The 25453-nt window shown below is 42.0% G+C and overlaps 1 protein-coding gene across 1 annotated transcript in view; it reads left to right on the top strand.

Moving 5' to 3' along the window:
* Positions 1-4827: 4827 nt before the first annotated feature.
* Positions 4828-25453, top strand: part of KLHL6 (kelch like family member 6) — a 57905-nt gene continuing 37279 nt past the window's right edge. The window contains exons 1-2 of the mRNA XM_038749659.1: positions 4828-5087; positions 16036-16201. Of these exons, the coding sequence (XP_038605587.1) occupies positions 4828-5087; positions 16036-16201 (426 nt within the window). The remainder of the gene's footprint in view (positions 5088-16035; positions 16202-25453) is intronic.

The following is a 25453-nucleotide window of genomic DNA, read 5'->3' as shown; positions in this document are numbered from 1 at the left end:
CCTGTACTCACCCCCGCAATTAGTGCAGTGCCTGGCACAAGCATCATAATAATAATTATTAATATTATTATGTGCAGTAAGTGTTCAATAAATACCATTGATTGAAGATAGGTAGAAGGGAAAGAGCTGATTGAATGTCTTTAAGCCGATTCATTCATTCATTCATTCATTCATTCATTCAATAGTATTTACTGAGCACTTACTGTTTGCAGAGCACTGTACTAAGCACCTGGGAGAGTACAATACAACAATAAACAGACACATTCCCTGCACACAATGAGCTTACAGTTTAGAGATGGGGAGATAGACATCACCTCCGATGATAAGGAGCTTCTGGTTAATGCAAAGATGGATTAATAATCATTGAAGGGTTTGGAGGAATGGGTCAAAATGCACAGAATAATTTTGGAGTGGCCCTCTGGGTGTCTGAGCAGCCCTGTTTAAGAATGTTCTGCTAACACTGTGTGGAAAAGGGGCTAGAAAAATTGTTGCACTAAATGGTTGCCTGACTCACCAACTCAAAACTAGCCTTGGTGAACTTTAGACTTGTGGTGCAATAACAAATCACAAGTCAATGAATAGATAGAAAATAACCATTGTGTCATCAAACATCGGGATGCTATTGGACACCCCCAAAGAAGGGCAGTTCTTGATGTTCATGGGCTGGTCAAGAACAGAGCCAACATTATGATATTGACACAAACTAAGCTAATTTATTGCAAAATAGCTCATAAAATCTTCGAGGAAAACCACCCTTCCTTTTTCAGAGCAACATCGCATGCATTTGGGGTAAGCAATATGATGGCCCTTAGTCTCTGGTCTGCCAAATCTGCCCATCAGAATAAAGGTTTTGTGGGGAAGATGGACACTAAAATAATTTACAGATATAAGGAAGGAGAAAAAGGGGCTATGTCCATGAGTTAGCACTTTAGTAATGATAATTGTGGTATTTCTTAAGCATCTTCTCTGTACCAAGCACTACACTAAGCACTGGGTAGATAGAGATAATCTGGTCAGACACAGTCTTCATCTCACATGGGGCTCACAGTCTAAGTAATGTAAAGGATGCATAATGGAGAACCAGCCTTTAGTAGTGGATAGAGCATGGGTCTGAGAGTTAGAAGGACCTGAGTTCTAATCCTGGCTCTGTAATTTGTCTGCGGTGTGGGAAAGTCACTTCATTTCTCTGTGCCTCAGTTCCCTTATCTGTAGAATGGGGATTAAGAGAGTGAGCCCCATTTGGGACAGGGAGTGCATCCAACCTGATTTTCTTGTATACACCCCAGTGCTTAGTAGAGTCCCTGGCACATATTAAGAGCTTAAAAAATACCACAGTTATTATTATTATTCTATGGGTGGTTGTGATTATTACATCAATACTTAGGTGGCCCCCTCTCGGGGTCGCACATGGAGAGTTTCTAGTACTCTACCAGTCTCAGCTATCTCTCTTAGATAGCATAATTCAGTGACAGAATAAAGTCCTGTGTTACCTATTAACACAGGTGAGGGCTTGTATGGAATTACTAATCACAATAAATTATACATTTAACTAACCAAGATGATGAGATCTGAGATGGTTAATTTATAATCCTGTCTCAAGGCAGAGAAATAGATGTTATGACTGCATGAGGTTGCTGACTTGTGATTTTTTTTGGATATACCTACTGCCAAAGCTGTCCGAAGCAAATATCGATTTGTTCACTTACAAATTCAGTTATTCTGCTGTCAATATTGAGTATAGAATTTAGGAAAGTACAACAAAAAGAAGTGACATGTTCCTTGGAAAATGGAGCCTATAATTAGTCTTTTAAAAGTCAGTCAGTCAGTCAATCATATTTATTGAGTGCTTACTGTGTGCAGAGCACTGTACTATAGAAGCAGCGTGGCTCAGTGGAAAGAGCCTGGGCTTTGGAGTCAGTGGTCGTGAGTTCAAATCCCGGCTCCACTACTTGTCAGCTGTGTGACTTTGGGCAAGTCACTTCACTTCTCTGGGCCTCAGTTACCTCATCTGGAAAATGGGGATGAAGACTGTGAGCCCCCTGTGGGACAACCTTATCACCTTGTAACCTCCCCAACTCTTAGAACAGTGCTTTGCACATATAAAGTGCTTAACAAATGCCATCATCATTATTATTATTATTATTACTAAGCACTTGGGAGAGTACATTTCAACAATAGGCACATTCACTGCTCACAATGAGCTTATAGTCTAGAGGGGGAGAAAGACATTAATATAAATAAATAAATTACAGATATGTAAATAAATGTTGTGGCACTGTGAGGGGAGATGAATAAAGGGAGCAAGTCAGGGCAGTGCAAAAGGGAGTGGAGGAAGAGGAAAGGAGGCCTTAGTTAGGGAAGGCCTCTTGGAGATGTGCCTTCAATAATTCTTTGAAGTGGGGGAGAGTCATTGTCTGTTGGATATGAGGAGGGAGGGCATTCCAGGCCAGAGGCAGGATGTGAGGGACAGGTAGGCTGTAAGATAGACAAGATCAAGGTATAGTGAGAAGGTTGGCATTAGAGAAGCCAAGTATGAGGGCTGGGTTGTAGTAGGAGAGTAGCGAGGTGAGGTAAGTGGGGCTAAGTTGATTGAGAGCTTTGAGATATGATCAAACCTTACATGAGTGCAGATCATTCTCTACTAACATTCTCTAATTTAACATTCACTCCTAAATTTTTGTCTGATACCAAGGGCCAGTTTTGCCCACTTTAGGCCTGGGATAGTAATAGTACCAACAACTCAGCCTTGGGAATTGAGGTGTTAGACTCTCGTTAAAATTAGAGGGACTTTAGGTAAACCAACCTGGCCTTCAACCTGCCAGAGAAGCAGCGTGGCTCAGTGGAAAGAGCCCAGGCCTTGGAGTCAGAGGTCGTGGGTTCAAACCCCGGCTCCGCCAGTTGTCAACTGTGTGACTCTGGGAAAGTCACTTAACTTCTCTGGGCCTCAGTTACCTCATCTGTAAAATGGGGATTAAGACTGTGAGCCCCCCATGGAACAACCTGATCACCTTATAACCTCCCCAGCGCTTACAGCAGTGCTTTGCACATAGTAAGCACTTAACAAATGCCATTATTATTATTATTTTATGTAGTCCTTTGCACATAGTAAGCACTTAATAAATGCCATCATCATCATCATCATTAAGCCTAGACAACAGGGAATTAATTCCTTTTAACAAAGGACGCTGGAATGTCTAATAGTTACCAGTGTCCATGCAGTGGCACAGTCCAGAATCTCTTCACCCCGGAAAGGAAAATCCTAGTTCAGCACTAACTTGGAGAAAAGCTGTGGAAGCAGCATTTTGTCTGGTCTTACGCTGTCGAGTCATCTCCAACTCATAGCGACTCCATGGGCACATCTCTCCCAGAATGTCCCACCTTCATTTGCAATTGTTCTGATAGTGTAGCCATAGAGTTTTCTTTGTAAAAATATGGTGCTGGCACATAGTAAGTGCTTAACAAAGACCATAATTATTAATTATTAATATTATTATTATTACTATTGCCTTCTTCTACTCAGTAAACTTGAGCCCCCACCTTCAGTGCTCTCCCATGCCACTGTTGCCCAGCACAGGTGAGTTTTGACTTGTAGCAGATTGTCTTCCACTTGCTAGTCACTGGCCCAGCAAGGAATGGAATGGGTAGGCTTCTGCTTGACTCTCCCTCCTGTTGCTGAGGCTGGTTGAGTAAGGGAAATTCTCCACGTGCGATCCTTAGGGGGGAGGAAGCAGCATAGACTACTAGAAAGTTACTTTGTGCCTTAATTTTCTCAATTGTAAAATGGGGATTCAATATCTGTTCTTCCTCCTACTTGGACTGTAACAAATATCATATATGAAAAAGGAAGAAGTCAATCTAATCAGAGCTGGTCTCACTGTGGAACCATCTTATGAAAAGCAGCATGGCCTAGTGGCAAGAGCACGGGCTTGGGAGTTAGAGGATGTGGGTTCTAATCCCTCCTCCTCCACTTGTCTGCTTTGTGACCTTGGGCAAGTCACTTAACTTCTTTGTGCCTTGGTTTCCTCATCTATAAAATGGGGACTAAGACTGTGAGCCCCCTATGGGACAACCTATCTTGTATCTACTATAGCTCTTAGAACAGCACTTGGCACATAGTGAACTCTTAACAAATACCATTATTATTTTTTTATGATTATATATCCTCCAGCAGTCCCCCTTTGAGGCCAGTCCTTTTTTTGTGGTGAAATTAGTCTTCAGCAGCCTGAAAATATTTTAGGTTTCTTGCTGGGAAAATAGGTCTTCATTATGACAAGATGCAGAAATGCTATTAGTGTGACATGGAAAAGTATGAAGGAGAACTTTTGAGAGCCGACCATGTTGACTTCAAGAGGCAGCCAGGAGTAACCCAGGTGCCAGCTCGTCAGTTACAAATATTTGAACTACCAAAATGAGAATTTTAATTAGCTTTAATATCCACCAACAAAGCCCCCTCAATCACACTCATTACCAACTAATGAAGTAATCAAACATCTTGAGGTGGAAAAGCATATTGTGATAACAGCAACTGAGAAGCCTTCCCCTTATTTCCCAGAATCCTCTTTGGCCTATGCACCCACAGATCTTTCTAAACTTGGTGGTAATTCACAGAACGTAGACCAAAAGGGGAAAAAATAAAAATAAAGCAACTCTTATTTGTAACAGGATGAGAAAGTGCGAAGTTTCCTGTTATGTGTTTGTGAGACAGCTGTAGATAAGTGGAGAGCCTTGAACAGGAAATCCGCTCAACTTCTGCAATGTGACCTGGCTGAAACTTAGGACCGCATTTAGACTGGAGTGTCAACGGCATGACACAGTGCTGCCCCGACCATGGGAGACACGGTGGAAAAAAGTTCAGAAGAACCTTTTGCTTCTTTTGATGATGAGAGCTCCAGGGAAAGCGGGGATCTGGTTGAAATCTTGAATGGTGACAAGGTCAAATTCGATGATACGGGACTCTCGTTAATTCTTCAGAAGGGTCTGGAGAACCTCAGGGTGGAGAATTCTCTCACGGATGTCATCCTGTGTGTGGACATCAAGGAATTCGCCTGTCACCGGGTGGTGCTTGCTGCCGCCAGCAACTATTTCAGGTACTGTAATTCTCAGAACCTTCTACACTGTGGAAGCTCCTTGTGGGCAGGGAATGTGCCTACCCACTCTGTTATTCTGTACTTTCCCCAGAGCTTTGTACAGTGCTCAGCACACGGTAAGCACTCAATAAATACCATTGATATGAGGTTGCCATCTTTTTGAATGAGAAATTCTGGCTGGTATCTGAACCAGATTCTAAATGGTAGGATGCTGTTTCTGTAGTCCTGAAGTCTGACCGTAATAGATGCAAACTAAAAAGAGAAGTGACTTTCAGAAAACAGTATTGAAAAGCAATATTTTAATTATGCATTTATGTGAAACTCTCTAATGTTAATTTTCTCCCTTGTAACAGAAGCAGGGCGAGAGTCACTGAAACTACTATTTACTTTTTTTCTAGGATTACTTCTGTGGTTGAAGTGATAGTTATTTATTTCATCATAAGAAGGTATTACAAGAATATAAGGCCAATCACCAGTGGAATGATAATGAGGAAGAAAGATTTGATTTATAGGGGAGAGTCTCAAAGGAACTTAAGAGGTGAAACCAGGGGGTATTTTTATAATTCGTGGAACTTTCTCATTACTTTTGCTCCTGCCATCCTGCCTGAGGAGAATCAGCACAATGAGGCCTGTGAAACAGCCTCAATCACAGTCCTGTGATTTACATGGTTGGGAAATTTTGGTATTGAATAGATGGGTGAGAGAAAAATGAAAATGGAAACAATCTGGTGAGCTTTCTTGATGTCATAGAAAAGTGCCATCAGAGTATCAGTACTCCTTTCATATTTTTAAAATTTGCTGTGTTTTAGAGGTGAGAGGATTTGTATTTATAAAGGTTTCATCGGGATTCACAGATGGATCCATGAAGAGTTCGATTAGCACTATTTGCTATCTTTCTGCTGAAGACATTTTCGACTAAGAAAGTGTAACAACAGATTTAAATTTAAATCATGAATTATCTAAATGAAGGCAAATTCTTAGGGAAAAAATTGGATTTGCATCTAGAACACAATTTGGATTCCAGTGGAAAGGCAGTGACTGGATGTCCCAAGTGTTTGTTAGTTCTGGGCCACTTTTCAATCCAGAATGGTGTTCTTTATAAAGCCGTATTTCCTTTTTAGCATTTTGGTGCTGGATGCCTGAAAAATCCAAAGCTTAACATTTACCAACAACATTTTCTGAGATTGAGAACAGTTGAAACCTTTGAAATGAATTCACTAGGTCTGAGGCCCGATCTACAGAACAGAAGTAATTTAGCAGACAAATGCTAAGAAAGAGATCAAGAAAGTGCTTGTATGTGCGTATCTGAATTGTACACCAGCTCCCAGAAGCAGCGAAGCTTAGTGGATAGAGCACATGACTGGGAGTCGGAAGGTCATGGGTTCTAATTCCGGCTCTGCCAATTGTCTGCTGTGTGACCTTAGGCAAGTCACTTCATTTCTCTGTGCCTCAGTTACCTCATCTGTAAAATGGAGATTGAGACTGGGAGCCCCATGTGGGATGGGGACTGTGTCCAACTCAATTTGCTTGTAACCACCCCAGCGCTTAATACAGTGACTGGCACATAGTAAGTGCTTAACAATGCTACATATAATAATAACTGCTAATATAACAGTTATTAATTATTAATTATTATTAAAAGGGAGTTCCTTCTCTCCAGAATAGTTATTTTTCAGAAATAACTTTGGACATGTGGTTCAATTTCATTCTGTTCCGTGGGGAATGCTCTATTGGAAATGTAATGTCTTTAGCTCCCAATGTCTGCTAACTCATGGAAGGCTGTGTAGATTCCACATTTAAGACTTTCCTGCTCACTTGAGTTCCAAATATGATTCCCAGGGTGGATTTTTCTTCTGAAAGGACATGTTAAAATGGCGTACCAGAACTCATGGCCTCTGCACCTGTGTGGTTGTGCACCAGTAGTTCGTTTTGGACTACAGCATTCAGTGGAACCTGTGACACAGAGATTTTCCCCAAGCTCCAGTGCTTGACCTGGTGTACCAAAGAGGAAGACTATAGCCACCCTTTCTTAGGCAGAAAAAGGCAATTCTTGCTTGTAGCTTTCGAGAGGGAGTTATGCTTGAGGTGGAGGGAGATGGAAGACTTACGACAGTAAATACCTAGGTTCTCGTTTTCTTTTTAAATAGTACTTATTGAGCACCTACTGTGTATAGAGCAGTAAGGGGAGGACAGTACATTTGTGGCCAATACCATCTCTTTCCTTCACTAAATGGACCCTGAAGTGGCATGGCGTAGTGGATAGAGTACAGGCCTGGGGTCAGAAAGACCTGGGTTCTAATCCCAGCTCCGTCACTTGTCTGCTGTGTGATCTTGGGCCTTAACTTATCTGGGCCTCAGTTACCTGATCTGTAAAATGGGGATTGACACTGTGAGTCCTATGTGGGACATGGACTTTGACAGTGCCTGGCACAAAATAAGTGCCGAACAAATACCATAAAAAAAAGTCTTCCAGGAGGATGTAGGAAGTTGAAATGGTTTTGAAGAGAAGAGGTGCGATCTGGCAGATTTGTGTGATAGACATGATTTTCATAACACAGCGAGCAGCACCTAGGCCAATGTACCATATTTGTAGGTCTCTGAAAAGCACTTGACACTGTTGGCAGATCTGCACCTTGGCAACTACTAAGCACCTTTCACTAATCAGATAAATTCAACAAGCTTCTATGGCTATTCCGCATCAGTATGATCTGTTGAGTTTTCACCTGTATATTCTAATTTCCATATGTGTATTCTTACCCAGCACTTACTACAGTGCTCTGCACCCAGGAAATCCTTAATAAATATGATCTCTACTACTACTTGAGTTGGAGCTGAGGCTGGCTTGTTGAAGATTTTCCCGACATCACTGTCAGAACTGGGAGAAAGTCCAGTCCCTTTAACCTAAGTCCAGTCCCACTGACCTATTCTAGAATGCTATCTTGAGGATGTAATAATAATAACAATAATAAAAGATATTTATTCAGTGCTTAATATATAATAAACACTGTACTAAGCTCTGGGGTAGATACAAGATAATCAGGGCCCACATGGGGCTCAGTGCTTAAGCAGGAGGGAGGACAGTTATTAATCCCTGCCCCCCACAATTTGATCAGGATACAGAAATTAGTATCATAATACACCTCCAATTTAACCTCTTCCAGTTTGCCAGTGTAAAAGCATTATATGTTTTTATTATTATTAATAATAATAATAATAACAATGTTAATAATAATTATGGTATTTGTTAAGCACTTACTATCTACCAGGCACTGTACTAAGCAGCATGGCTTAGTAGAAAGAGCAAGGGCTTGGGAGTCAGAGGTCGTGTATTCTAATTCCAGCTCCATCACTTATCAGCTGTGTGACTTTGGGCCAGTCACTTAACTTTTCTGTGCCTGTTACCTCATCTGTAAAATGGGGATTAAAACTGTGAGCCCCATGTGGGACAACCTGATTACCTTGTCTCTACCCCAGTTCTTAGAACAGTGTTTGGCACATAGTAAGCATTTAACAAATACCATCATTATTATTAGTATTAGTATTACTAAGCGCTGGGATGGATATAAGCAAATTGGGTTGGACACAGTCCCTGTCCCTCAAAGGGCTCACAGTCTTAACCCCCATTTTTCAGATAATAATAATAATAATGATGGTATTTGTTAAGCACTTACTATGTGCCAGGGACTGTATTAAGCTCTGGGTAACGGTGGTACAGAGAAGTGAAGTTGACTATCCAAGACCACGCAGCAGACAAATAGCAGAGGCAGGATTGGAACCCATGACCTTCTGACTTTCAGGCCTGCATCCACTACACCATGTTGCTTCTCCAAGGGTGAAACAGTCACCCAGAGACTGCTGTATGTGGATGAGCATATTCTGAGTCACATATTCAAGAAGGTACAAGGATGATTATGAATCATTTTACAGAACTATTCCAGCACTATAGATTGTGTATGTAAAGCAAGCTTCAACATATGTGGCCTCAGGTTGGGCCTGAATGACTGCATTGGGGTAGGATTCATTGTGACAGGAAAGACATTAAGCCAAACAGGCTGTTCAGTTTAGTACAGTGCTCTGCACATAGTAAGCACTCAATTATTACCATTGATTGACTGATTCAGTCATGTTGCCATAGGGATTGGAGGAAGTGATCCATTTTATCTGCTTTCAGGCAAAAATCTGCAAACACTGCCTTGGGAAGCAGCATGGCTCAGTGGAAAGAGAATGGGCTTGGGAGTCACAGGTCACGAGTTCTAATCCCGATCTGCCACTTATCAGCTGTGTGACTTTGGGCAAGTCACTTAACTTCTCTGTGCCTCAGTTACCTCATCTGTAAAATGGGGATTAAGGCTGTGAACCCCACGTGGGGCAACCTGATTACCTTGTATTTACCCCAGCGCTTAGAACAGTGCTTGGCACAGAGTAAGTGCTTAACAAATACCATTATTATTATTATTAGCAGTATTATAAAGTATCTGACAGATTTACTCCCAGAATGACCTCAAACTGTTCCGACTTTGTGAATGTTGTTTAGCATCGTCCAGACTGGTATGCTTGTTGTGGGCAGGGAATGCTTCTACCACCTCTGTTATATTGTACTCTCCCAAGTGCTTAGTACAGTGCTCTTCACACAGTAAACGCTCAATAAATACCACTGATCGAGAGAGGAGCTTTTCATGACTTTTGTGGAGGATCTGAGGGAGTGTGTCAAATCTAGAAACTGATATTATTCTTCTAAGGTTTGCGTACAACTTACTGACCATAAACCTTGACATTCATTTATAATGCACAACACCCTGAAATTTTCTGTGATTTACCAGTGAAATGTACAAGCTCTAACTAGGCCATCTTTTGGTGGAATTACTGGTGGACACTTTACTGATTTCCTTGTAATAGTTACCACCTAGGTTACTCCCAACAGTTAATGGAAATAAACAGGGAGTCAACTTCAATTCCCCTGCTGGTTTAGAAAGTGTCCGTTTGGTATATATTCTCTGAAAAATAGCTGGGCCATTTTGTTCCAGACATTATCTCACCAGCTTTTTGCACTTTTTCTTGCAGCCTAGGAGAGAGAGGTCGAGCACAATAGAAACAGAAATGAGAGGAACTCAAAGAAAATCTTTGAGCAGATAAATTTTTTTGTATGTTTCTGTGGTGTTTTAAAAATTAATTACTCAGCAGAAGAGCACTGTTAATATTTCTTTTCCTTCCAAAATAATAATAATTGTGGTATTTGTTAAGTGCTTACTATGTGCCCAACACTGTTTTAAGCACTGAGATACAATGTAATTGGGTTGGACACAGTCCTTGCCTCACATGGGGCTCTCAATCTTAATCTCCATTTTACAGATGAGGGAACTGAGGCACAGAGAAGTTAAGTGACTTGCCCAAGGTCACACAGCAGACATATGGTGGACTCAGAATTAGAACACAGGTCCTTTTGGCTCTCATTAGACCATGCTGCTTCCCCCAGTTCATTTCTGTCTTGGATACTAAGACTTCAAGTCTTCAATTTGCCCAACTTCATATGACACCCATTCTATTAAAACTGCTTTTATTCTCTTTAATCTCAAAGTCTTTGATCTGGAGGGTAAACAGCAGATAGATTATGCTGAATAACCAGAAAAATCTTTGCAAATGGGGTAAAAATGCAGGTATTATTTCATGTGTCTGCTATAGACTGTCAGCTCGTTGTGGGCAGGGAACGTATTATATTTTACTCTCCAAAGTGCTCAGCACGGGGCTCTGCACCCAGTAAGCACTCTAAAAATACAACTGATTGCTCTGACTCACTTGTTTTTGAGCCCAGTTCATGAGGTATCTGAGAAGGTAATTGAATTGCCTTTGGCCAAAACAGATGAATTCATGTTCACATGTCAGGATCAGGACTAAATGCTCCTGTGACTATAACAGGATGGCATTACTATTCCTCCTCCTACTCTTGTCTGGTTGGAGTAATACCTCTCTGCCATCCCCTCTCCCCTCCTTTTCTGAAGAAGTTCAGCACCCCGGGCCTGACAAGGCTAGTAGTTAGGGTAGACACTGATGACACTCACGTATATTGCATGTACTTTGGCTGACCCGGAAGTAACAGATGTATATTACATTACGTGTGCTATGCAGGTTATATAAAGCAATCAATCATTCAATCAATTGTATTTATTAAGGGCTTATCATCTGCAGGGCACTGTACTAAGTGCTTGGGAGAGTTTGACACAACAATAAAACAGACACGTTCTCTGCCCACAACAAGCTTACAATCCAGAAGGTGAGACAGACATACATATAAATAAATAAATGACAGATATGTACGTAAGTGTTGTGGAGCTGGGAGGGAGATTCATTCATTCATTCAATCGTATTTATTGAGCGCTTACTGTGTGCAGAGCACTGTACTAAGCACTTGGGAAGTACAAGTTGACAACAAATAGAGATGGTCCCTACCCAAGAACAGGCTCACAGTCTAGAAGGGGGGAGACAGACAACAAAACAAAACATGTAGACAGGTGTCAAAACTGTCAGAACAAATAGAATTATAGCTATATGCACATCATCAACAAAATAGAGTAGTAAATACGTACAAGTAAAATAAATAGAGTAATAAATCTGTACAAACATATATAAAGGTGCTGTGGGGAGGGGAAGGAAGTAGGGCGGGGGGATGGGGAGAAGGAGAGGAGAAAGGGGGCTCAGTCTGGGAAGTCCACCTGGAGGAGATGAGCTCTCGTTAGGGCTTTGAAGGGAAGAAGAGAGCTAGTTTGGCAGATGTGTAGAGGGAGGGCATTCCAGGCCAGGAGAAGGACGTGGTGCAAGGAGATGAATAAAGGGAGCAAGTCAGGGTAATGCAGAAGAGAGTAGGAGAAGAGGAAAGGAGGGCTTATTCAGGGAAGGCCCCTTGGAGGAAGCCTTCAACAAGGCTTTGAAGTTGGGGAGAGTATTATCTATCGGATAGGAGGAGAAAGGGCATTCCAGGCTAGATACAGAAAGTGGGCCAGAGGTCGGTCATGAGATTGACGAGATCTAGGTACAGTTAGTAATAATAATGATAATAATAATAATAATGGTATTTGTTAAGCGCTTACTATGTGCCAAGCACTGTTATAAATTATACTGTAGATAGAAGGTGATCAGGTTGTCCCACATAGGTCTCACAGTCTTAATCCCCATTTTACAGATGAGGTAACTGAGGCACAGAGAAGTTAAGTTGCTTGCCCAAGGTCACACAGCAGACAAGTGGCTGAGCCAGGATTAGCAGATTGGCTTTGGAGGAGTAAAGTGTGCAGGCTGCAATTACATCATTATCATAACAATAATTGTCTTATTTGTTAAGCACTTATTATGTGCCAAGCACTCTACCAAGCTCTGGGGCTGAGAGATGATAATCAAGTAGGACACAGATCTTGTCCCTCATGGGGTCCACAGTCTAAAGAAGTTGGAGGATGGGTAACGAATTCCCATTTTACAAAGGAGGAAACTGAAGAACCAAAAAGTTAAGAGATTTACCCAAGGTCACAAAACTGGCATGTGGTGGAACAGGGATTAAAACCCTGCTTCCTAAATTCCTAGGCCTGTGCTGTTTCCATTGGGACAGGTTGTATCTAGGGTGTTTCTGTTGAGGGGCCCCTGATCCTCCAGAGCCATTGAGTTCTCCTCCGAGGTCTCTGTACACAGACGTGTCCCTTCTGAGTTTAGCATTCTCTAGATGAATTTACAGTTTACAGTCATGTCTGTTATATTGTACTTTCACAAGCACTTAGTATAGTGCTCTGCACACAGTGAGCCCTCCATAAATATGACTGACGGACAGTCCAAGTTGCAGGACTTCAATCAATCAAGGGTATTTACTGAGCACTTTCTGTGAGCAGAGCACTGTCGGAGAAGCAGTCCGGCGTAGTGGATAGAGCACAGGCCTGGGAGTTGGAAGGTCATGGGCTCTAATCCCGGCTCTGCCACTTGTCTGCTGTGTGACCTTGGGCAAGTCACTAAACTTCTCTGGGCCTCAGTTACCTCATCTGTAAAAGGGGGATGAAGACTGTGAGCCCCACATGGGACAACCTGATTACTTTGTATCTACCTCAGTGCTTAGAATAGTGCTTGGCACATAGTAAGGGCTTAACAAATACCATCATTTTTTTTTTTGATGCTATTGATGCCTGTCTACTTGTTTTGCTTTGTTGTCTGTCTCCCCCTACTAGACTGTGAGCCTATTTTTGGGTAGGGATTGTCTCTATCTGTTGCCAAATTGTACCTTCCAAACACTTACTACAGTGCTCTGCACACAGTAAGCACTCAATAAATATGATTGAATGAATTGAATGAATGAATGAATGACCTAGGGAGAGTACAGTACAATGGAGCTGGTAGGTACAATCCCAGCCCACAAGGGAAAGACAGAGACTAAAATAAAATCCAGATGGGGAAATCGTGGATGCGTACATAAGTGCTGTGGGGCTAGAGTACATTTTGAAGTGTTAAAAGCATACACAGCCAAATGCAGAGTCAACACAGAGGTGAAACGAAATGAAATGAAGGGCTTAATCAGGTGAGATATCTTGGAGAAGATGTGATTTTTAGAAGGGTTTTGAGTGGTGAACTGTCAGACATGAAACAAAAGGGAGTTCTAGGCCCGAGGCAGGATATGGGCCAGGGGATGGCAATAAGATAAGATGAAACTGAAGTACGGTGAATAGATTGGTGTTACATTTATGCACAAGCCAGAACACATCCTGAAAGACATGTGGTCTGGTAGAACTTAATATGCACTTGCACATCTGTGTGTTAGTGTGTGTTTGTGTGTGTGTGTGACCTTCATAGGATGATCAATTTGTACTTCCCAAGCGCTTAGTACAGTGCTCTGCACACAGTAAGTGCTCAATAAATAGTATTGAATGAATGGATAATAATAATAGTAATGATAATAGTATTTTTTAAGTGCATAGTATATGCAGGGTAATAATAATAATAATGATGGTATTTGTTAAGTGCTTACTATGTGTAAAGCACTGTTCTAAGCACTGGGGAAGTTACAAGGTGATCATGTTGTCCCACGGGGGGCTCACAGTTTTAATCCCCATTTTCCAGATGAGGGAACTGAGGCACAGAGAAGTTAAGTGACTTGCCCAAAGTCCCACAGCTGACAGTTGGTGGAGCCAAGATTTGAACCCATGACCTCTGACTCCAAAGCCCATGCTCTTTCCACTGAGCCACGCTGCTTCTCAATATAGAAGACTCAGGGTGGACATAGTATACTGGTTCAGACAAAGTCCCTGCCCCACATGAGGCTCACTGTCTAAGTAGGATGGAGAACAGGTATTAAATTCCCATTTTATGGATTTGGAAACTGAGGCACATAGAAGTTAAGTGATTCACCTAAGGTCACACATCACGAAATAGGTAAAAAGACCAACATGACTCAGACTGCAAGATAGAATATGGCAGTACCATGTTAATTGTGTACTAACTCTTTGTAGAACACTGTACTATGTTCCTAGGCACTCGAGAGAGCACAGTAGTGTTAATAGTCATGGTTCCTGTTGTCAAGGAGTTTACCATCTAGCCAGGGAAACAAATTACAGGAAGAGAAAGCAGCAGAGTTTAAGGATTTGTATGTAAATGTTATGGGAAGGTGAGGGACTGAGTGCCCAAGTGCTTAGGTGAGAAATGGAGGGGGGATGAGAGATTGGAAAGAGCCCGGGCTTGGGAGTCACAGGACATGGGTTCTAATCCCAGCTCTGCCGCTTGTCCGCTGTGTGACCTTGGGCAAGCCACTTCACTTCTCTATGCCTGTTACCTCATCTGAAAATGGGGATGAAGACCGTGAGCCCCACGTGAGACAACCTGGTTACCTTGTATCTACCCCAGTTCTTAGAACAGTGCTTGGCACAGGGTAAGCACTTCACAAATACCATCAATCAATCAATCAATCGATCAATCAATCGTATTTATTGAGCGCTTACTGTGTGCAGAGCACTGTACTAAGCGCTTGGGAAGTACAAGTTGGCAACATATAAAGATAGTCCCTACCCAACAGTGGGCTCACAGTCTTAGCATAGTCTAAGCACTGAATTATTATTCAGTGCTTAGAACAGTGCTTGGCACATAGTAAGTGGTTAACAAATACCATTATTATTATTCAGTGCTTAGAACAGTGCTCGGCACATAGTAAGTACTTAACAAATACCATCATTATTATCCAGTGTTTAGAACAGTGCTTGGCACATAGTAAGTGCTTAACAAATATCTTGGTTATTAATATTATAATAGAATTATATAATTATAATATTATTATAATTACCAATCAATCAATGCTATTTTTTGAGGGCTTACTGTGTGCAGAGCACTATATTAAGCACTTGGGTGAGTACGATCCAACAGAGTTGGTAGGCGCGTTCTTTGTCCACAAGTAGTTTACAGGGACAAAGGTGAGGGACAAAAATCCAGACAAATGAGGGCACTGGAACTTTGGTGCTTGGTTTTTGCTTTAATAGTCAGAGGTAAGAATGGCTTAGGCTAAGGAATGCTTTCCACTACTTTGCATGGAAGAAGCATGGCCTAGTGGAAAGAGCATGGGCCTGGGATTCAGAGAACCTGGGTTCGAATCACCGCTCTGCCACCCACCTGCTGTGTAACTTTGGGCAGGTCACTTAACTTCTCTGTGCCTCAGTTCCCTCACCTGCAAAATGGGGATTCCACCCCTGTTCTCCCTCCTACTTAGCTTGTGAGCCCCATGATGATCTTGTATCTATGCCAGGGTTTAGTGTAGTGCTTGTCACATAGTGAGTGCTTAACAAATGCTGCAATAATTATTCCTTATAATGCTTATCCCAAACTATCCCACATGGAGCTCCCAGGATGGTTTTCACCTTCCAGTCCAGAAAGAAAATGGAATATTAAACACTGGATCAACAATTTTTTGTTTGATTCACAGTTGTGGGTTTGTTTTTTTCAGGGCCATGTTTTGTAATGATTTAAAGGAGAAGTATGAAAAGAAAATCACAATCAAAGGAGTGGATGCAGAAACGATGCAAATTCTTCTGGACTACACATACACAAGCAAAGTGCTGATCACAAAACAAAATGTTCAGAAGGTCCTGGAAGCTGCCAGCCTCTTTCAGGTTAGTGAACAAATAACTGCAACAGGCAGCAAATGCAAAAATAAGGTTTTGGTCTTACCAGAGAACTTGTTGGGGCTGGTTCGAAAGCAGAATCCAGGCCAGCACAGAATTCTTTATTAGCATGACAAATCCAAGTTCTTTCCCCCAAAACATGTGCTCACTGGAAGTCCAGATTATTATTACTGCCCAGCAGAAGGCCAGACTGATTGTAATCACATTTGGGACCTGGGGATTGCATTTGTTAAAAAAAAAAAGGAAATCAAAGGAAAACATACCCAGTTGTAAGTTTTAAAAACCAGAAAATCAGCCCGCGTTTCTTCAGAGTTTTACAATAAGTTCTGATGTGCTTAGAGACCACTGTTCTGGTCAGGGTGACCTATGCTTTTGAACTTCCAACTTGAAAATTAGCGTGCCCCTACAGGACTGGACCTTGTAAAAAAATAGAGCTGTGCTTAAAATACCTTTTGGAGGATTAATCAGAATTCTGCCCCTAAAGGAGGCATGGCCCCAACATTAGTCATCCTATCCCTTTTTATTCATTCATTCATTCATTCATTCAATCATATTTATTGAGTTCTTCCTGTGTGCAGAGCACTGTAGAAATGCTTGGGAAAGTACAATAAAACAATAAACAGTGCCATTTCCTGCCCACAATGAGCTCACAGTCTAGAATGGGGGAGACAGACATCAAGCCCGCTTTTGACTACTAATGCTCAGTGACACCATGACGACGATGATGATGATGGTATTTGTTAAGCACTTACTATGTGCACAGCACTGTTCTAAGCACTGAGGGAATGCAAGGTGATCAGTTGTCCCATGTGGGGCTCACAATCTTAATCCCCATTTTACAGATGAGGTAACTGAGGCACAGAGAAGTTAACTTTGGGCAAGTCACAAAGCTGATAAGTGGCAGAGCCCGGATTAGAACCCATGACCTCTGACTCCCAAGCCTGTGCTCTTTCCATTGAGTCATGCTGCTTCTCATGTGTTCTGTCCCTAAAGCTTCCCTCTCTAGCATGAGTTTCCTTTATTTGAATGGAAGTATTTCAGATGGTGAGAAGACATCTAGGCTAGGAAAGGTAAGTAGCTTTCCTCGTTACCACCAAGTAGCTCTTCAGAATCTTCAAAATCCCTATATTGAGGAATCTTACTCCCGCTCTATTGACGCTGAACATATAATGGTTCTTTAAAGATGCTGCTGGCAGTGAATCAATCAATTAATCAATCGTATTTATTGATTCATTCAATTGTACTTATTGAGCACTTCTTGTGTGCAAAGCACTGTACTAAACACTTGGGAGAGTACAATATAACAAGCAACATGAGAAGCAACATGAAAAGCAACATGAGAAGCAACATGGCTCAGTGAAAAGAGCACGGGCTTGTGAGTCAGAGGTCATGAGTTCTAATCCCGGCTCCACCACTTGTCAGCTGTGTGACTTTGGGCAAGTCACTTTACTTCTCTAGGCCTCAGTTACCTCATCTGTAAAATGGGGATTAAGACTGTGAGCCACATGTGGGACAACCTGATTAACTTGTATCTACCCCAGTGCTTAGAACAGTGCTTGGCACATAGTAAGCACTTAACAAATGCCATTATTATTATTATTATTATTATTATTATTATAACAATAAACAGACGTATTTGCTGCTGTAAGTCTAGAGGGAGAGACAGACGTTAATATAAATACTTAAATTAAGGATATGTACATAAGTGCTGTGGAGCTGGGAGAGAGGATAAATAAAGGGAGCAAGTCAAGACAATTCTGAAAGGAATGGAAGAAAAGGAAAAGACAGTTTTGTCAAGAAAGGCCTCTTTGAGGAGATACGCCTTCAATAAGGCTATGAAGGCTTTGTAGAGGCCCTTCTACCTTATCTCTTCCCTCTGTTTCTCTTCTACCTCCTCCTTCTCCCTTTCTCTTCTTCCTCCTCCTTTTCCCCTTCTTCCTTTCCCATGGTGCAGTGGATAGAGAGTGGGCTGGGAGTCAGATGGCTATAGGTTCTAATCCCAGCTCTGCCACTTGTCTACTGTCTGACCTTAGATAAGTCACTTCTCTTCTCTCGTCCTCAGTTACCTCATCTGTAAAATGGGGATTGAGATTGTGTCTAACCCGATCGGCTTGTATCCACCCCAGTGCTTAGTACAGTGCCTGGCACATAGTAAACACTCAACAAATGCCATTATTATTATTATAAGTGGGGGAGAGTCACTGTCTGTTGGACATGAGGAGGGAGGGTGTTCCAGGCCAGGGGCAGGATGTGGGCTGGCAGTGAGATAGATGAGAGCGAGTTACAGTGAGGTTAGCATTAGAGAAATGAAGTTTGTGGTCTGGGTTGTAGTAGAAGAGCAGTAAGGTGAGATAGAGGGGTGATTATGTGCTTTAAAGCAGAGGTGGATGGGCAACTCCTTGAGTTTTTTGAGGAGTAGGGAATCATGGCCCTAACATTTTTGTATTTTCAGAAAATGCACCCTCATATTTGCGTACACTGTGCATACCACACCCCTAAATCTACATATATGTAGTGTAACACTAATAATTGTGGTACTTATTAAACACTTTCTGTGTGTCAAGTACTGTGCAAGTGTTTGGATAGATGCAAGATAATCAGATCAGACACAGTTTTTGCCCCAAATAGGGCTCACAGTCTAAGCAGGAGGGAGAACAGGAATTTAATCCCCATTATACAGATGAGGAACCTGAGGCAAAGAGAAACTTAGTGACTTGTCCAAGGTCATACAGCCAGCAAGCAGCAAAGTTGGAATTAGAACCCAGGACTACAGATTTCCAGGCCCCTGCTGCTTCTACTATTCATTCATTCATTCATTCATTCAATCATATTTATTGAGCGCTTACTGTGTGCAGGGCACTGTACTAAGCACTTGGGAAGTACAAGGTGGCAACATATAGACACGGTCCCTACCCAACAGCAAGCTCACAGTCTAGGAGGGGGAAACAGACAACAAAACAAAACATATTAACAAAATAAAATAAATAGAATAAATATGTACAAGTAAAATGAATAGAGTAATAAATATGTACAAACATATATGCATACTATATATATATATACAGGTGCTGTGGGGAGGGGAAGGAGGTAAGGCAGGGGGGGATGGAGGGGGAGACGGGGAGATGAAGGAGGGGGCTCAGTCTGGGAAGGAGGGGGCGAGGTGATGGAGAGCCTTGAAGCCGAGTGTGAGGAGTTTTTGCCTGATGTGTAGGTTGATTGTTAGTCACTGGAGATTTTTGAGGAGGGGAGTAACATGCCCAGAGTGTTTCTGCACAAAGATGATCCAGGCAGCGGTGTGAAGTATAGATTGAAGTGGGGAGAGACAGGAGGATGGTAGATCAGAGAGGAGGCTAATGCAGTAATCCAGTCGGGATAGGATGAGAGGTTGAACCAGCAGGGTAGCAGTTTGGATGGAGAGGAAAGGGAGGATCTTGGCGATATTGTGGAGGTGAGACCAGCAGGTTTTGGTGACGGATTGGATGTGAGGGGTGAACGAGAGAGCAGAGTCGAGGATGACACCAATGTTGCGGGCTTGTGAGATGGGAAGGATAGTAGTTCTATCAACAGTGATGGGAAAGTCAGGGAGAGGGCAGGATTTGGGAGGAAAGATAAGGAGTTCAGTCTTGGACATACTGAGTTTTAGATGGCAGGCAGACATCCAGATGGAGATGTCTTGAAGGCAGGAGGAGACACTAGCCTGAAGGGAGGGAGAGAGAGCAGAGGCAGAGATGTAGATTTGGGTATCATCAGCATAGAGATGATAGTTGAAGCCATGGGAGCAAATGAGTTCACCATGGGAGGGAGTGTAGATAGAGAACAGAAGGGGACCAAGAACTGACCCTTGAGGAACCCCTACAGTAAGGGGATGGGGGGGGGAGGAGCCCACAAAAGAGACTGAGAATGAATGGCTGGAGAGATAAGAGGAGAACCAGGAGAGGATGGAGTCTGTGAAGCCAAGGTTGGGTAGCATGTTGAGGAGAAGGGGGTGGTCCACAGTGTCGAAGGCAGCTGAGAGGTTGAGGAGGATTAGGATAGAGTAGGAGCTAATGGATTTGGCAAGCAGGAGGTCACTGGTGACCTTTGAGAGGGCAGTTTCCATGGAATGTAGGGGACAGAAGCCAGATTGGAGGGGGTCGAGGAGAGAGTTGGCATTGAAGAATTCGAGGCAGCGTGTGTAGATGACGTGTTCAAGGAGTTTGGAAAGGAATGGTAGGAGGGAGATAGGGCGAAAACTAGAAGGTGAGGTGGGGTCAAGAGAGGGTTTTTTTAGGATGGGGGAGACATGGGCATGTTTGAAAGCAGAGAGGAAGGAACCAGTGGAGAGTGAGTGGTTGAAGATGGAAGTTAAGGACCATCCTGCCTCTCTGTACTCATTTAAGAGATCACAAAGGGAGAAAGGATGAAAATAATTAATACAAATGAAGGCAGAAAAAATGGTGGGTGTAAAGAGTTTGGTGAGCAAGATAGAGGAAAGATGGAATAATGGATATTGTATGGAGTAAGGTGGATGGTTGGGAGAGATAAGTATTTTATATAAAAAACAGCTATTGAAATGAGTTGGGCATCTCAGATTCAGTTTCTTTTCCATATTTCAGCACCATACAGTCTTTAACAGGCATCAAAGTAAGGTTGTACGTTAGTGTAAAAGAGTAATTTGATCGTGGTATTAACTATTGATTTTTTATAGCATTTGTTAAACACTTACTATGTTTCAGATACTGAACTAAGCACTAGGTAGATACAAGCTAATCAGGTTAGTCAAAGTCCCTGTCTCACATAGACCTCACAGTCCTAATTCCATTTTACAGATGGGGTAAATAAGGCACAGAAAAGTGAAGTGACTTGCCCAAGGTCACACAGCAGTCAAGTAGCAGAGTCAGGATTAGAACGTAAGTCTTTCTGACTCCCGGCCCCGTGATCTATCCACTAGGCCGTGTTGCTTCTCCAACTTAACGACGATTTTTACAGCACTGACCTTTATTCAAAAAACCGATCTAATTTTTGGATCTGAAAAGAAGCTAGTTTTCCTCCAAGATGGGCAGCACTGTGCTGTATGTAGCAAGCTGGCTTTGTTGGTTGTGGATTCTTGGGTAGAGCAACTAGCCCAGTGCTCCAGACTGCTAGCAGTTCAGAAAATCAGGTAATGCCCAAGTGTCCATCGAGCTAGTCCTTCCCAGGTGGGACCAAAGTACACGTTTATTATAAAATGGAACTGTTCCCCAACCCAGTGTCAGCTTAATTTGTTAAAGATGAATGACCCAAATTCATGAAAAATCCAGTGTTTCATAACTATAGGAATAGAGAGTGGGGCTATTCTCTGATCAAAAGAACTCTCACTAGTTACATTGAACATTCTGTTGAGCAAGCCCTGGACATTTAAACTTCCCCAAATAGCGACCTCAAACTTACACTGAAAGCAAACCCTGAAAATAAATAGCCCCCATGTAGTTAGGACATAGAAAGAAATCAGGGAACATTTTAAGGTTTGTTCCATGAAATAGGCTTGGTATACTTGTCCTCATGTAAACCATCCCAGGTGTTTGGAATAATAATTTGCCTAGTCTGGTCCCAAATGGAATCTGATACTAGACCTATTCAGGAATATTTATTCTCACCTGGAGAAAGAGTGTGTGGCTGTAACGGGATATTTTATCATATTTATTCAAAGCAGATTTGAATAAAACAAATAGAACGATCACACTATTTCAGGTTTACTTTGTTTTGCTATTTCTACTTTTCACCTGATTGACAAGTGAAAAAAAAAGTCAACCCACAAATGCAGTGGGAATTACAAATACAGTGAACCAGAAATATGGCCACTTTAGGATGAATGGAAACTGGGCCAGAAGAGGGGCCAGAAAAAGTGGGAGGACAGAGAGACAGTGCAAAAAGGAGAAAAGGAGAGGGAGATGAGGAGAAAAGGAGAGGGAGATGAGGAGAAAAGTGAAAGTGGAGATGAGGAAAAGAAGAGGAAACAGGAATAAGAGAAGGGTAAGTTGGAGGACAAAGGAGAAAGGGATAGATAATGGGGGAGGGAGAAAAAAGGAGAAAGAAGAGATAAGGAGGAGAAATTGGGAGAGAGAGAGAGAGAGAGAGAGAGAGAGAGAGAGAGAGAGAGAGAGAGAGAGAGAGAGAGAGAGAGAGAGAAAGAGAGAAGGAAGCAAAGAGGAAGGAAGTCTGAAAGCTCCTTGAGGGCATGGCTCAGGTATATCAATTCTGTTGTATTGTACTCTCCCAAGCTCTTAATCGTGCTCTGCATACACTAAGCACTTTTTAAATAGTATTTGTTAAGCACTTATTATGTGCCAGACAATCAAGTTGGACATAGTCTCAATAAATATAGTTGATTAATTGATTGATTGATTGATTGAAAAGGAGAGGAGTGTTGGGATAAAGACAGAGGGGCAACAACATCTTGTCCTTTGGTACTGCTGCTGATTCCCCTGATGCCATTTCTACTTGGGGAATGGTGGTGTTGGTGACAGCCTCCTGACTAATAATAATAATGATTTGTTAAGTGCTTACTACATGCCAGGCACTGTGCTAAGCATTGAGGTAGATACAAGGTAATTGGTTTGGACACAGTCCCTGCTCCAAATACAGATGAAGTAACTGAGGCACAGAGAAGTGAAGTGATTTGCCCAAGTTCACACAGGAGACAAGTGGTGGAGCTGGGTTTAGAGCCCATGTCCTTCTGACTCATTCATTCATCCATTCATTCAATTGTATTTTTTGAGTACTTAGTGTGTGCAGAGCACTGTACTAAGCACTTGGAAAGTATAATTTGGCAATAGATAGAGACAATCCCTACCCGACAATGGGCTCACAGTCTAGAAGGGGGGGGACTGACAGCTAAACAAAACATGTAGATAGGCATCAATAGCATCAAAATAGATAAATAGAATTATAGATATATACCGAATATATCTATATATTTTATAGATACAAATATTTTATAGATATAGATATAGGTACAGAGCAGGGAGAGAAAATAGGGTGGGGGAAATGAGAAGTTATTTGGGGAAGGCTTTCAGGAGAGGATACAATTTTAGTATTGTTTAAAGATGGGGAGATTGGTAGTCGCTTGAATGTGAAGTGGGAGGAAATTCCATTCCAGAGGGGAGATTTGAGCAATGGATTGTTGATGAAAGAGAAGAGATCCAAGTTCAGTAAGTAGGTTGGCATTACAGGAGTGAAGTGTTTGGGCTGGGTTGTAATGGGAGTTGAGTGGGGTTAGGTTTGAAAGGAAGAGCTGATTGAGTGTTTTAAAGCAAATGGTAAGGAGTTTCTATATATATAGATATATATAGATATATACGGACTCTCAGGTCCAGGCTCCACTAGACCATGATGCTTTTTCAAAATGGAGGCCTAGGAGTGAATGGGAGTTTCTGACATCAGTCAATCAAATTGATAGATATACTATACTGCTTGGGAAAGTATAACAGTAGTAAGTACAAACATTTTTTTTCCCCTCAAGCTGACAATCTAATGGAACAGACAAAAAACTAGACCACTGGAGGAACAGCAAGCATAAGCAGGAAGCAATGCAAACACACCAGGGTTAGACAGATAAAAAAAATAAGTGAATGTACCACTAAATATAGAAATAAAAAAATACATATGTATACATGTGCTTAGGCTATGTTTAAGCAATCAGTGAATGGTATTTATTCTGGTTTTACTATGTGCAGATCACCGTACTAAACACTGAGGAGAGTACAATACAGCTGAGTTGGTAGACATGTTCCCTGCCTACAACGAGCTTACAGTCTAGATATTAGAGTAATTAGGTCCAAGAGTGGCTTTTGGTCTGGACCAATTGGGGTATTGTGAATTCAGTGGGAAGGACTTCCTGGAAAAATTGACATTTTATGAAAGCTTTAAAGATGGGGAATACAATGGTCTGGAATATTTTGGGGAGATTGTAATGATGGCTCTAATCATGTAGTTCTGAATGTGTTGGAAACTTCTATCAGTCAATCAATGGTTTTTATTGAGCACTTAACAGTTATCAGAGTATGGTACTAAGTGTTTGGTACAATACAATTGCATAGAGCTGTTAGACATGATCCCTGCGCTCTAGGAGCTTTCAATTTAGTGGTGAGTTTACAATCTGAAGCAGAGTGACCTAGTTGAAAGAGCCCAGGTCTAGGAGATGGAGGATCTGGGTTCCAATCCCCACTCTGCCACTTGTCTGCTGTGTGATCTTGGACAAGTCAAGGCACTTCTCTGTGTCTCAGTTTCCTCACCTGCAAAATAGGGGTTCAGTCCTTGTTCTTCCTCCTACTTAGGTTGTGAACCCCATGTGGGACCTAATTATTTTGCATCTAGAGTAGTGTTTCACACCAAGTGCTTAACAAGTACCACAATTATTATCCCTACCCTTATTCCTTGGTGAGACAGACTTTAAAATAAATTACCAATGGGGGAAGCAGCAGAGTATAAGAATATGTATGTAAGTGTGGTGGGGGTGGGGTGGGGTGAATATCAAAGTGTTCAAGGGGTACAGACCCGGGTACAGAGCAGGGAGAGAAAATAGGGTGGGGGAAATGAGAAGTTATTTGGGGAAGCTTTCAGGAGAGGATACAATTTTAGTATTGTTTAAAGATGGGGAGATTGGTAGTCATTTGAATGTGAAGGGAGAGGAAATTCCATTCCAGAGGGAAGATTTGAGCAACAGATTGTTGATGAAAGAGAAGAGATCCAAGTTCAGTAAGTAGGTTGGCATTACAGGAGTGAAGTGTTTGGGCTGGGTTGTAATGGGAGTTGAGTGGGGTTAGGTTTGAAAGGAAGAGCTGATTGAGTGTTTTAAAGCAAATGGTAAGGAGTTTCTATTTGATATGGCAATATATAGGCAATCATTAGAGGATTTTTAGAAGTGTGGACACATGCACAGAATGATTTTTTAGAAAGATGATTGGGGCAGAAGAGTGGATTCTGGACTGAAGAGGGGAGAGCGTGAAGGGAGGAAGGTCAATGAGGAAGCTGATGCAGTAGTTGAGGAGCGATAAGATAAATTTTGGACCATTGTGGTTGCAGTTAGGAGGAAGGGGCAGGTTCTAGCGATGTGAAGTCAGAAACAACAGGATTTGGAGACTGACTGAGCAGGCAAATTGAATGAGAAATATGAGTCGAGGATAATATCCAGGTTACTGGCTTGTAAGACAGGGAGGATGGTACTATTGCCTTCCGTGATCGGGAAGTCAAGTGGAGGGAAAGGTTTGGATGGGAAGGTGA

This window comes from Tachyglossus aculeatus, chromosome 1 (assembly GCF_015852505.1).
Source record: "Tachyglossus aculeatus isolate mTacAcu1 chromosome 1, mTacAcu1.pri, whole genome shotgun sequence".
In the NCBI taxonomy this organism is placed as follows: domain Eukaryota; kingdom Metazoa; phylum Chordata; class Mammalia; order Monotremata; family Tachyglossidae; genus Tachyglossus; species Tachyglossus aculeatus.
Note: the sequence above shows the minus strand (reverse complement) of the source record. Positions and strands in the feature narration are given on the sequence as shown.